General features: G+C 39.1%; 1 protein-coding gene across 12 annotated transcripts in view; it reads left to right on the forward strand.

Moving 5' to 3' along the window:
• The window catches only part of DMTF1 (cyclin D binding myb like transcription factor 1), a 58,317-nt gene that overhangs the window by 5,618 nt on the left and 38,307 nt on the right, over positions 1–14,392 (forward strand). For 5 of the 12 annotated variants that reach the window (XM_010587298.3, XM_010587295.3, XM_023544466.2 and 2 more), the window contains 4 exons: positions 2,653–2,711; positions 3,714–3,836; positions 4,524–4,640; positions 7,685–7,807. In XM_010587298.3, coding sequence (XP_010585600.1) covers positions 4,532–4,640; positions 7,685–7,807 — 232 coding nt within the window. In that variant the 5' untranslated portion in view covers positions 2,653–2,711; positions 3,714–3,836; positions 4,524–4,531. Of the gene's footprint in view, positions 1–2,652; positions 2,712–3,455; positions 3,524–3,713; positions 3,837–4,523; positions 4,641–7,684; positions 7,808–14,392 lie in introns of all 12 variants that reach the window. The other 7 variants (XM_023544464.2, XM_023544463.2, XM_023544465.2 and 4 more) reach the window with 4 other exon arrangements.

Raw genomic sequence — 14,392 nt, forward strand, 5'->3', positions numbered from 1 at the left:
TCACACTTTACTGGTTAACCGGCCCCTGCCTCTTAGAGTAGAACTGCACCATAGGGTTTCCAAGGCCATAAGTCTTAACAGAATCAGACTGCCACATCTTTGTCCCGAGAACTGGCTAGTGGGTTCAAACCGCCGACTTTTTGGTTAGCAGCCAAGCATTTGACCGCTGCAGCACACCTTAAAACTGTTGCCATCAAGTCGATTCTGCCTCATAGCAACCCTATAGGACAGAGTAGAACTGCCCCCGTAGGGATTCCAAGGAGCAGCTGGTGGATTTGAACTGCTGCCCTTTTGTTTGGCAGCCAACCTCTTAACCACTGAGCCACCAGAGCTCCCTAAAGATGCGTACATAAACCAAAATCCATTGCCATTGAGTTGATTCTGATTCATAACGACCCTATAGGACAAAGTAGAACTGTCCCATAGGGTTTCCAAGGCTGTAATGTTTATAGAAGCAGACTGCTACATCCTCCTGTGGAGCCGATGGTGGATTTGAACTGCTGACATTTGGGTTAGCAGCCTAGCACTTAATCACTGCACCACCAGGGTACATATATATACCAGAAAACTAAACCCATTGCTGTCGAGTCAGTTCCAACTCATAGCAACCCTATAGGACGGAGTAGAACTGCCCCATCAGGTTTCCAAGGAGCGGCTGATGGATTCAAAATGCCAACCTTTTGGTTAGTAGCCATAGCTCTAAACAACTGTGCCACCAGGGCTCTGGGATGCGTATATAGGAACTTAAATACAGCTGAACCTGGCTGGCAGCACTGCCTTGTTTCCTGGGTTTCACAAGTTTTCCACCTTTAATGGAATAGCCTTACACTTTATCATTGCTCGTTTTAGTGGAAAATATTTGATTTTCCTTTGATAGGTTTCTGCCTTACATAGGTTCCAGCTTTCACAGGTTTTACTGCAAATGTTTTGCACCACATTTCAGATATTTTGAGTTGGAATCAACTTGGTGGCAACGGGTTTGATTTTTGGTTTTGTTAGATACTGTAGTCTGAGTGATCTTTTTTAAAGTGTAATTTTTATTTTCTAGCTTAGAGCCCTTCAGGATTTTCAAGGCTCTATGGGATCTACCCCTGTCTATATCTCCAACCTCAATTTCATCCACTCTGTCTCTTGCTCAAAAGCCTCTGTCATACTATGACATTTCCTTCTAAAATGCCAAATCAGGTCATACCATAGGAATGTTGCTTACTTGAAGTCACGTGTCATTATATTTGTTGAGGAGGTAATGAAGGTAGCTATTAAGGTATATCTCAGTGTTTTTGGTATATTTACGTAAAAGGGGTATATGTAGTGGGGAGAGATCTATAGATATATTAGCTTATGTATATGCATAAAATAACTGAAAGAAGCATAAGAAATTGATAACATTATTTGCCTCCAAGGAGGGAATTGGATGACTTGGGAACTAGAGTGGAACACTTTGCACTGTATACTTTTCACCTTTTGAATTTTGAGGCATGTCAGTATGTTACGTGCTAAAAATAAAACCAGGTCAACTTCTTAAATATTAATAAATACACTCATCATACAGCTCTAATTACAGGAGGAAAAAGTTGAGAGCATATACCTAAAGTGACAGGGTAAAAAGGAAAAAAAAAAAGCTATATTCCCCATGTATAGGGAAGACTGCCTGACGCATAGTAGGTGCTGTCTACTATGTGATACGTATTTGTTGATTTACCAAATGCTTTTTAATTTGCAAAGCAGCATAGAACCATCTACTAATCTGTAACATAAGTTAGAGAACTTTAAAAAATGAGAACCAAAATTCCGCACTTAAAATAGTACACTGCATGGAATTAGCTCTAACCAATACAGGTTAATCAAGAATGAAATGTTCTCTTTGATTTAGCTGTTTCAGATCTTATTATCCTTGTACTATTAAATTTTTCACAATAGCTTCTCAAATCCACCCTTTTTATTTTTCACAAAGATTTAGATGAACTTGGCTCTTGAGTTGACATTCATGAAAATAGTAAACCACCATTTTTTCACCAAACAAATAAACAGCTGTGCTGTTTGTTTTTTGCTGTGAGGTTTCTTTTTAAATGCAGAAATGGGCAAAGTATCAGGCCCAAAACACCCAATGCTGTCAAGTTGTCAGGAGTAGAGTTTATACCTCAGTGGTTGGGATATAAATTCGTATAGTCTTTCTGGAATATAAATTGCAGTATGATTTAAAAGTTCTAAAATTTTTTATATCCTTTGAATAATTTTTACTTAAAATGTAAGGAAATTGCATAAAGATGTTTGTTGCAGTATGGTTTAAGGAAATAAAAAATGTCAACAACATAAATGTCCATTGATAAGGAAATTGTTAAATAATGTCACATTTTTTATGCAACGTAAGTTTTAAATGATAACCCTAACCTATTGCCATCCAGTCTGACTCATAGTGACCCTGTAAGACAGAATAGAACTGCCCGGTAGGGTTTCAAATGAGCAGCTGGTGGATTCCAACTGTCGACCTCTTGGTTAGCAGCCGAGCTCTTAACTGCTGCCACCAGAGCTCCAAAAATGACAATAGAGAACTTATGTTAAATGTGTAGTTTGGTGTCCTTTATACTGTAAATTTCTAATATGAATGAACTTTAAAAACTATATGTAACGTATAGTCTCATACACATACAGACTCCAAGCGGTAAGATTGGAAGGAACCATACCGAAGAGTTAATTACAGCCTCATTTTGGTGAGCTTATCAATTTTAATCCCTTTTTATTATTTTACTATCATTAGTTTTGCACATTTCTTTCTCCCATTTTTGCAGTACAGTGAAATCAGTTTTTTAAAAATCTGCTTTTAAATAAATAAAATCTAATGGATTCAGAAATGAGAACAACTTCATAAAATCTAACAGCTGCCTGGGTGTTGATCTATACCTTCTCCACTACAAATTTATCTATGTATGGTAATTATCAAATATGACCATCCTGGATATAGAAGAATTGTAATTAGAGTACTCAAAAAATGAGAATTTTGATCCTTAGTTTTTGCTAAAATATCCCCTTGAACCCCAAATCCTTTTTTTTTCTTTGATTTGCTCTTTAGGATGAAGATAAATGTATTGTAAGAAACCTTTAAAAATCAATCATTTTATATTTTGTAAGGTCTCATATTGCATTTAAGAGTTTATATTTTTCTGGCCCAGTAGTTGTTAAGATTTCTCTCCCCCCCCGCCCCTACATGGGGTTTTTCACTTGTCATCGTAAATGTTTTCTGAAAGGATAGATACAGATTTTAACACTTTTAAATGAAATTTGGTATTATATATAAAGAGGTATTAGAAATGAATTATTATCAAGAAAGATACAATTCCTCATAATATGTATAGAACTGTATTGGTTGATATATGCACTAGGTCATGCTATATATTGGTACCAAGGTCTGTGGTTCACAGAACCACTAGCACAGTTGACTCTGATTATTTTTTCAGAGAATGTTGAACTGCCTAATGGGAGACAACTTGGGTTGAAAACCTGCCTATAAAAACTTACTTCGTAGGTATGGTAAATCATCATTCTGCCCTTTCTTCATTGGGGAATACTTCTAGAAATTGATTTCTAAAAGGTCTACTTAAAGAATTCTGGCTTATCTATAGCTGAGACCTCACAGAGGCTAGAGCGTCATCCGTGTACAGCTAGCACTCAGTTGTTTTCATTAAACCTCACTGCGTAATGCTGTTATTTTCCAGAGTGTTGCAGAGGTAGGAACATGGGGAAGAAACAATCGGGATAACATGAAAGTGATGCTGGTGGCTAAGGGAAGGCGACTTGATTCTGTGGGAAGGGCTATAGCTGATCCATCCATTGTCCAGGTAAGCCTCCTTTGTTCCAATGGCCTCACCTCATGAATTTGTAAATTTTAGTCATAACTAAGTCATAATTTCTATCTTTCATTTGGGAATGGCGTCATTACCATAGTAACATGAATGATGTATTTTTAAAATAATAATTTGTATAGTAAAACTTTAATAAATCACCAAATCTTTGCCAAGGGGAAGCGCATTTGCCTAATTGGTAAATATATAAATGGACTAGTATTATCTTGTGTATCCCTTTTAAAAAAATCTTGGAAAAATGACTCTTACATTAAGGTGAAAGTTTTGATCAATCTTCTGCTAAAGAATCAGAAATTAACCACCAATTTGAATATATCACAATGCTACCAGTAAAAAAAATTAACCAAAAAAGTGATGAGTTTTCCTGAATGTGACAAACAACTTAGACCTTCTTTCATTAGATGTGATAAAACAACTTCTTAAAAACTAAATGCTGTAGATTTTAAAATATTCATAGCAATCAGATTCTTGCAGATTATTACATTTAAATAATGCATATAAACTTTTGGAATATGAACTGTCATTGCAATTTTGCATAAAGAACATGATAGGCAGATACCCAGGCAAATTTTCTGTATGTTTTTTTGGAAGGAAGCAGGAGACTGCTTTGTGTTTCTATCTGGAAATAACTTTTTAAATGCTAATGTGGAGTCTGTTGTACAGATTTGAGTATGAGCACAGTTGAAGAGGATTCTGACACAGTAACAGTAGAAACTGTGAACTCTGTGACTTTGACTCAGGACACAGAAGGGAACCTCATTCTTCATTGCCCTCAGAATGGTAGGAGAAATTGCTGAAATATAATTATGAATCTTTGGATATCTAAATTTCATGTCACCTTTCATTCCTGTTATCCAGATAGTTTAGGCTAGTAGAGTAGTAAGAAAAGTTTATGTCATTTATTGAATTATGATTTTTTAATTAATTTTGTTTCTTTGTGTATTTAAATTTATCATAAATTTTAGCCATTATCAATCTTATAGTTATTTTATAAGTAAAATTTTTTGAGCCTCCAGAGATTATGATGGAAAAACTGTAATATACTTACTCTTTTATGCTGTTTGGTGCTAACAGTATATTTAGTACCTTAGAAAATGTATTAGTAGTCCTGTCAGTAGAAATAGAAAACTTTTTTGTTGGTACCTGTGTTAGAGAATTTTATACAGCTATTTGAACAGGCTTTAATGTGATCATCTGTAATGAATTAAGATTCAGCAGCCTGCTCCTTATTTTATTTATTTAGCATTTAAGTTCATCTTTATTCATCATAGGTTCTGTCTTCTGCTCTTTCCACTCTATAATCCCTGGGTTATTTCATGCAAACTCGTGGTTTTAGCTACCACTTGCCTATATTAAAATGACTCAAACCTCTGTCTTTACTTTGAATTCTCTGTGCTTCTCATAAAACCAGTCAAACCAAACCCATTGCCTTTGAGTTGATTCTTACCCATAGGGTTTCCAGGGAGTGCCTGGTGGATTCAAACTGCTGACCTTTTGGTTAGCAGCCAAACTCTTAAACCACTCTGCCACAAGGGTTTCCGTGCTTCTCGTAACCAAAAAACCAAACCCACTGCCGCCGAGTTGATTCCAACTCATAGTGACCCTGTAGGCACCCTTAAATTTAACATATCCCAAACTGAATTCTTCTTTCAAACACTTCCCAAACCTAGGTCTCTTCCTTTCTCAATCAGTTTCATTACAGAGTATCCCACATCATAAACATAAGTAAAAATAAATTCCTTCTCTCATCTTCATGTCCATTCGATCATGAAGTTGTGTTGATAGTATGGTTTCTTGAATTTTTCTCTGTCCCAGGTCACCGAAGTTAAGATTCTCATTTCTTATCTTGTTAGCTCTAAATAACATTTTGATTATTCTCCCATCTCTAATACATCTTTCAAGCCACTGGTAGACTAAATCATGATACTCAGTGGCATAAAAAGGGTTTTTTAAAGCCTTCTGGTTTTTAGAATATAGGTTAATTAGGTTCTTTAATTTGACACATAGGCTTCCCATCATCTCAGCTTTCCTTCCAGCCTTACCGCTGAACACTTTCATATACCTATGTTCTAACAGTTCAGAAACTTCTTATTTTTCTAACATAACTCAGGGGGATTTCAGACCTCAGTGTTGGTTGTCATTGTGTGCCATCAAGTCGATTCTGATTCGTAGCGACCCTACAGGACAAGTAAAACTGTTCCATAGGGTTTCCTAGGCTATCAAGGATTTCATTTTACTTGGATCCACAATCTGTCCATAAACGTAGTAATCAAGAAATCAAACGATGTATTGCATTGGGCAAATCTTCTGCAGAAGACCTCTTTGAAGTGTTAAAAAGCAAAAATGTCACCTTGAGGACTCAGATGCACCTGGCCCATGCCATGGTATTTTCAGTTGCCTCATATTCATGGGAAAGCTGGACGGTGAATAAGGAAGACCAGAGAAGAATCGATGTGTGACTTGCCTAATTCTCAGTTTTCCCATATCTAAAAGAGGAGGTTGGTTAATTGACAAGTTTCCTTTAAACAAGACTGTATCATTAATTTTTGTCTCTTTTTGAAACCATTGCATTCAAGTCGATTCTGACTCAGTGACTATATATATGTATGTGTGTATATATGTATAACAGGGTAGAATTGCCCCAGAGAGTTTCCAAAGCTGTAATAAATAAGAAAGATCAAAGAAGAATTGATGCTTTTGAATTATGGTGTTGGAGAAGACTATCGAATATGCCATGGACTGCCAGAAGAACAAACAAATCTGTCTTGGAATAAGTACAGCCAGAATGCTCATTAGAAGGATGAGACTTAATACTTTGGACATGTTCTCAGGAGGGACTAGTCCCATGGAGAAGGACATCATACTTGGTAAAATAGAGGGTCAGCAAAAAAGAGGAAGACCCTCTTCGATGAGATGGGTTGAAGCAGAGACTGCATCAGTGGTCACAAACATAGCGACATTGTGAGGATGGTGCAGGACCGGACAGTTTTTCATTCTGTTGTACATTGGGTTGCTGTGAGGTGGAACTGACTGGATGGCGCCTAACAAAAGCAACAACAGTCTTTACGGGAATATATTGCTAGGTCTTCTCCTATGGAGTCACTAGTGGGTTCAAACCACTAACCTTTTGGTTAGTAGCTGAATGCTTAACCACCGCGCCACCAGGGCTCCTTTAACATCTCACTGCCGCTGCCCCTGTTATTCCAACTGCCAAAAATAATTTTCCTCTGGCTTCTGTTTCAAGTTCAGGATACCTCCTCCAGAAAACCTTCTCTCACCTTCTAGTTTAAATTCAACGCCTCTTTTCTGTGCTCCCAAAACAGCCTCTCCTTTCTACTTTCCTAGCTTTTATTGCAGTATTTCAAAATTGTTGGTTTAGGCATCTCCTCCGCTACACTTTGGGCGCCTCGAAAGTCAAGGCATCTTTCATTGTTCTGTCCCCAGTGCTTAGCACATAGTAGGTACTCAATAAATATTTGAAAATGAATCATCCAACTACGTACTGAAGTAACTAGCCCCTGTCTTTACATGTGCAGTATATGGAAAGCCAGATAGTTAATAGCACAAAAGTGTGTTGTCTCAAGAGGTGGCACCTTTGTTCATAGTTCATGGTCATAAGAATAGGAGCTGAGGTACTACTCCACTAGACATAGAGAAGGCGCAGTGTCTTTTTGAATCCTTGTTGTACAAATGGGGTTAATGAACCGAGCAGATGGATAAGGAGATTGTTCTAGAGTCATTACTATTTGGAGATTTTGGGTTTTTTCCTCATTGGCTTAAAGTTTTTGAGATTTTTGTTCGGTGTTGTGTTTTGTTTTCGTTAGAAGCTGATGAAGTAGACTCAGAAGATAGTACTGAACCTCCGCATAAAAGACTTTGTTTGTCCTCTGAGGATGATCAGAGTATTGACGATTCTACTCCTTGCATATCAGTTGTTGCACTTCCACGTAAGTCATGTGTCTTAAGAATATAAAGTTATCTTTTGAAATCAAATTCTAACTTGTGAGAGTTTCAGTTGAATGTAAGAGTTGGCATTTCTAGGTGGGCTTGGACCAATTATTTTCCTTTTTATAGCTCTAAACACTTCCACATATAATGCCTAATTTAATTTTCACGATAATTCTGTCAAACAGTGCTTCTCAACCTTTTTAAAATTATTACCTCCAATGAGCCATTTGTAGACTTTTTTTTTTTATTACCTCCCCCCAGCCCCTGCCAGTGAAATGTTAGTACTGCAGATAATACTGTATTTTTTGTGTGTGTCTCATAAACCAAACTCATTGCTGTCGAGTGGATTCGAAAACTCTTAGTGACCCTGTAGGACAGAGTAGAACTGTCCCATACGGTTTCCAAGACTAAATCTTTACAGGAGCAGACTGCCACATTTTTCTCCTGCAGAGTGGCTGGTAGGTTCAAACTGCCAACATTTTAGTTAGCAGCCAAGTGCTTAGCCACTGTGCCCCCTTTGTTCATAAAGAGAGTAGGAGTTTTTCACTTACTCCACAAGAACCAGTTTTTGCATTGTTTAATAAAGCGTTCTGTAGGGTAGGTATTACTGTTATTACCCCGATTTTATAGATGAGGATCCTGAGACACAGAGAGTTATAAAGTTGTTAGGTGCGGTCGAGTCGATTCCGACCCACAGCAATCCAGTATGACCAAGTAGAACTGCCCCTTAGGGTTTCCTAGGCTGTAATCTTTGCAGAAGCAGATCACCAGGTCTTTCTCCTGGGGAGCTTCTGGGTGAATTCATACTGCCAGCCTTTCAGTTAGCAGCCGACCACTTAATTATTGCGCCACCAGGGTTCCTTAAGAGATAGAATAACTTGCCTAAAATCATAGCCAAGCAGTCTGGTTCCCGTAGTTTCCCATAGTTCATACTCTTAACCCAAATACGACACTGCCTCTTCACATAATACAGTCTTTATGGAAATCAGAGAGAAGCCTAATTAGTTATTCTCATTAGGAAAGTTCTTAACGTGTTTATATTTCAAGATTACTTAGCATAGAATAGGTTGTAGAGGTGTAGTATTTCAGGTGGAATAGTGTTGGAGAAAGTCTACAAACATACCAACTTTAAGGTCAGATTACATTTCTGATTATATTTCACAAAGGATATGGAATCTTGTTGAAGTGTAGTGACCCCACAAAGCTGCAGCAGATGTCATAGTTCATGGTGGTAGAGGTGGAACACGGCTGTTGGTGGCACTCTCAGCGCAAAGGATTCTTACCACGTCTGGGAACTTTGATTTTGCGCTCAGCCATCAAGTGCCATCACACCTTCATCTACTGGGAGAGAAAATACTATGTTTTCAGTGTGGGAAATCATGTCTTCGCAAATAGATATATGCTTTGTATTTAGAGCTAATTACTTACTAGATTGAATAGTGAGAAACAGGTTTATATCAGTTTACTATGGGACTTTTACGAAAAGCAATACTAGTGTTCATATTGCTTCTACTGCGGTATATACAAGCAAAATGTATTACTAACTAAATGACCCTGATGGCCATTCATATGTTTTTTTTTAGAAGTCTTTCCTAATTTGACCATCATTATGTTGTTATTCAGTTTTTAAACTTGGTTGACCTGTCTGGAATCCTCTGTGAACATTTTCTAAGTTAGAATTTTTGAGTGATTATTTTGCTGTAGATTATGACTAGATAATTTATTTGGTTAAAATAGAGTGAAACCTTGATCGTGATGGTAGATTCAAACTACACTTTGGTATTTTGTTCTATTTTGTGGGGTTAGCCTGAATCCTTCATTTCCTCCTTTGTTTCACTTGGGTCCGATGACATAGATAGCACATGAGCTACTTGATGTTGGAGCATAGCATCATCCCATACAGAGGACATCCTGGAGCCTAAGGTTTGGCAGTAAGACTGTTTCTCAAAGGTGGGCTTGAAGTATTTACACATTCCCTGAGTTTGTAGAAAGTGTGTTGATAAAATGAACTTAGGAACATTTCTGCATTAAGGAGGAAAAAAAAATTAGTGTAAAAAGCCTAAAGTCTGCATTCGTCATCGTCATGGGACTGGTTTACTTCCTCTGATTGAATGGATAAGCTGTTACTTTGGACTTCATGGAGGTGGATATTAACGTATGTAAGATTTAACGTATGTAAGATTTAACTTTAAATTCAATATTTGGAGTTGTTTTTTCTTACATGTCTTATAAAATTGATAGAATTTATCTGTCTGGGCCTTAAAAGTTCTCTCAGCACCCACCCATAACTCCTAATAATCCGTCTAGATCACTTCCTGACCCCTTCCTTTTGCAAACATCTGTCATCACTTTTATCGGGTTCCCTATTCATAGTTATTATTCTTGGTGATTACAATATTCATTTATATAATCTTCCAATACTTTATATTCTTTGTGGTTTCCATACTACCCCCGTTTAGCATTTCCCTTTCCACTTTTGCCATTACCTGTTACTGGAGTATATTTGTGATCTATTTGAGACTTGCTGTTTTCCTACCACAACTTCCTATCTTTCCAGCTTAATTGCCCCTAGTACTCTTTAATTCTGCAACTCTTTGCTCCATTGTGACATAGTCCATTCATTGATCCTTTTTTTTTGTTGTTGTTCCTTTTCCCCTTATATCTTTTTTTATCTCCTAATCTAGTTTCGGTTTCATGGTTAATCACTGTAATCACAGTCTTAAATTTATCCTCAAATCTTTTTTCCTTCTCACTTCATTTTCTTCGTCGAAACCACAACCTAGTTAAGTCTGTCTATGCCTATTTATGTCTAAACTAGTACAGCTAACTAAAAGACATTGGAGAAAAATAGGACAAGCAAACTGACTAGCCTCATTTTTAATTCATGAGCATTAATCTGAAATGAAGGATTCCTGGTGGCACAGTGGTTAAGGAAAGGTCGGCAGTTCGAACCCACCAGCCTCCCTATGGGAGGAAGATACGGCTGTCTGCTTCCGGAAAGATTCATAGCCTTGGAAACCCTATGGGGCAGTTCTACTCTGTCGTATAGGGTTGGCTATGAGTCAGAATCGACTCGACAGCAATGGGTAAGCTCAAGAAGGTTTATAATACTGCCCTCTGGTGGCATAGTGGTTGAGAGCTGTTGCTGCTAACCAAAAGGTCAGCAGTTTGAATCTACCAGGCGCTCCTTGGAAGCCTCATGTGGCGGTTCTACTCTGTCCCATAGGGTCGCTGTGAGTCAGACAGCAATGGGTTTTGATTCAGGTCACACCACACTTTTCTAGTGTTCTTTCTCCCACTTGGGGTTGAAGACTTGAAGTGCTCCTGAAATCTCCAATATTTCCTCCACCTTTCTTACTCTCAACTACTAACCTTGCTTCCTACTTCACTGGGAAAATTGAAGAAATCAGAAAATAACTTGTACAGGTTCCCTCCCCAGAAATACCTGTCTACCATCATCTGTGTCCACATTTTCTGTCTTTTCTCATAGTTAAAGGCAGTCCTTCCATTCACTGAATCCCACCCTTCAATTAATTACGTCTGCAAATTTTTCCCTCTCTCTTCTGAATCATCGTTTTTTTAGTTCTCTGCTGGATCATTCCTATCAGTATTACAAACATACTGTTATTTCTTTTTTAAAACGAAGTCACTTTAGCCCACTATCATCCAATTTCTCTCCTTCCCTTTAGAGCAGAATACTTAGAATTGCCTGTACTGGCATCCATTTCTTCTTCCCATTCTTTCTTAGACCCACCCCAGTCAGGCTCCTACTCCTATCACTTCACCAAAACTGTTCTTCCCAGGTCTCTAGAGACCTTCTTGTTGCTAAATCCAATGGTCATTTTTCAGTCTTTGTCTTAGTTGATCGATCCGTAGGACAATATTTATGCTTGAGGAAGCATGCTCTGGAGTAGGTATTAATATCCAAGACTTGCAACAATGTTTATCATTCTCTACCCTGAAACATTTTTTTTTCAACTTGGATTCTAGAAAACACATTCCTCTGGTTTTCTTCCTACCTTTCTTTCCATTCCTGGTTAGTCTTTTACCACCTTGTTTTCATCTCTTCAACTTATAAATGCGAAGTAACCTAGAACTCAGTTGTTAGACTGTTTTATTCCTGCTTTTATTCAGTTGATCTCAATTCGTGGTTTTAAATACTATCTCTGTGATGATGATTCCCAGATTTATTCCAGCCCAGGCCTCTCCAGATGTTTTAAAAAAAAAAAAAAAAAAAAGCCCATTGTTGTCGAGTCGATCCCAACTCATAGTGACCCTATAGGACAGAGTAGAACTGTCCCATAGGGTTTCCAAGGAGCACCTGGTAGATTCAAGCTGCTGACCTTTTGGTTAGCACCCGTAACCCTTAACCACAACACCACCAGGGTTCCCTCTAGATATTCAGTAGGTGTAAAATTCGAATAGTAGTAATTGTGTCAGAACCTCTGTAACAAGGTTGATCTCTTTGAGGTAGAGGTCAGACATACCTCCACTCTCCAACACATTTTATCAGTTCTGACATCGACCAGCTGTCCCTCCCATGGCAGTTTCTACTTCTCTTCTGGGTTTGATAATCCACTGCAGTGGTCACACAGAACTCATGAACTCTGTTTAGAGTTAAGTGGTTTATTCAGGAAGTAACAGGCTACAACTCAGGAACAGGATCAAGAAGCATGTAGACAAAATCTCCCATCTTAAGTGCAGGACAGCACTCTCAGCTTTTCTTGGCCATGCAGGCCTCCTCTTGGCCCACTCAGGACAGGCTCCTCTTGACCCTGCTGTCTGTCACCACCGACTGTGTCACAGAGCCCCTTCCAGACTTGTTGCCCCTGGCTCTGCTGCTGAATCCCGTCCGAGCCTCTCGCTGTCTTCAGTGTTACAACCCTTGACCCTGTCACACTCTATTAGGAGGTTCCTTGCCTCCTCTTTCTCTCTCTGCTCCTTTCTCTTCCTTATCCTGCTGCTACTCTTCTTCTTTCTGTCTGAATAACTCCTGTGGGTCTGGCTGCATACATACGTCTCCTTGTCAATTCAAGGCACGGCCCCTCCTAGTTGGCGGGGGGAGGCACAAACTGACGAATGCCCTTTCAGTAGGCCACAGATACTTCATTTGCATAGCAGCCGTAGTCACCTCATTTGCATCGTTTATTGGCCAAATCCTCCAAGGTACATACATAGCAGTCACAGGGCAGGCTGGAGCCCAGGACCAGAAAAAAAGTGTCACACCAAAAGTTGTTTACAACTTACCCAGGAAATATCAGTCAACCTGGACAAAAATAACAAACCCTCTAGGGTAGGAAACAACGGCAAAGGTAACTCCTCAGGGCTTAGGGATAAAATCTCTCAAGCTGGTTTTCCAAAGAACCAAGGCAAAAGGGGGCCACGTAAAGGAACTTATTTCACTACGGTAGCTATCTCAAGCTAATGTGTTTAAAATGGAGCTCCTGAAACTCTGAATTCTTAAACTTGCTTCTTCAACAACTTTCCCCATCTTGTTAATGGCAAGTCCACCCTTCTGTTACTGAGTGCCCCTTCCTCTATTGGACCCATCCGGATTTGTGCCATCCAATGAGACTATTGAGGCAGCCTGGAGTCACACAAGCAAATTTATTTTGCCGGCAGCCAGCAAAAGGACACGGTAAGGGCTAGAACCTTCAGACAGACCATCTCTCCGGTTTGCCTAAGAGCCAAGTATTTAACAGTTTCAACAAGAAAGGGTCTTGATGTTTATTCGTGGGATTCTCAGGAGGAAGGGCAGAGATTTCTGAGGAGGGGTTGGGTTATACAGATGCAGGGGCGCAGCACAGGATTTCTTCAAGATGGAAGACCTTTGGTTTCCCTTGACATAACTCATTATGGGATGTGATGCAGGCACACTGGGTACCTTTGTCACATAGCCCCTTTCAGCGGGCACGGGAAGGCCAAACAGTGGTCGCTTTTACTTTTGCATACACTCTGCACCTGTGGAGTCGTGCGAGATCTACATTAGCAAGTTTGTTTGCAACATCTTAGAACATTTCAGTTTGTTCCACCCCACAGCCGGAACATCTTGCTCTACAGGGCCTGTGTGTGTTCTGTTCTAATCTCCAGGAGGTGGGTTATAGTTGCACCAGTGCCAATAGGTAAGCTTGTTCGTTCCACTCTGTCCTGCTTGACTTTTTCCCGGCCTGTGTGCCTGGGCGGTGGGGGGCAACTGACCCTGCTCCAGCCTAGTCATGTCTCACTTCCAGTAGCTCAAATTTTTAAAAAAGCGTTGACTCTTCAATATCTCTCATATCTGATTTGTCCACAAATCTCATTGGCTCTGTCACCATGTACATAGGATTTAACTACTTTTTACCACCCTCACTTGCTTTTACCCTAGTCCAAGTCATTGTCTTTTGTCTGGATTTTTGCATTAGCCTCTAGCACTTCTCCCTCTTCAGTCTGTTTTCCCCTTAGCCCTCAGAGTGGTGCTATTAAAAGTTACATCAGTCCTCTACTCAAAATCTTCCAATGGCTTCCCCTCTCTGAGTAAAAGCAAAAGTCTTTACAATGGTCTGTAAGGCCCCACACAATCTCTTTAGTGTTCTTGTTATGTCTGC

The sequence above is a fragment of the Loxodonta africana genome, chromosome 8 (genome assembly GCF_030014295.1).
Source record: "Loxodonta africana isolate mLoxAfr1 chromosome 8, mLoxAfr1.hap2, whole genome shotgun sequence".
In the NCBI taxonomy this organism is placed as follows: domain Eukaryota; kingdom Metazoa; phylum Chordata; class Mammalia; order Proboscidea; family Elephantidae; genus Loxodonta; species Loxodonta africana.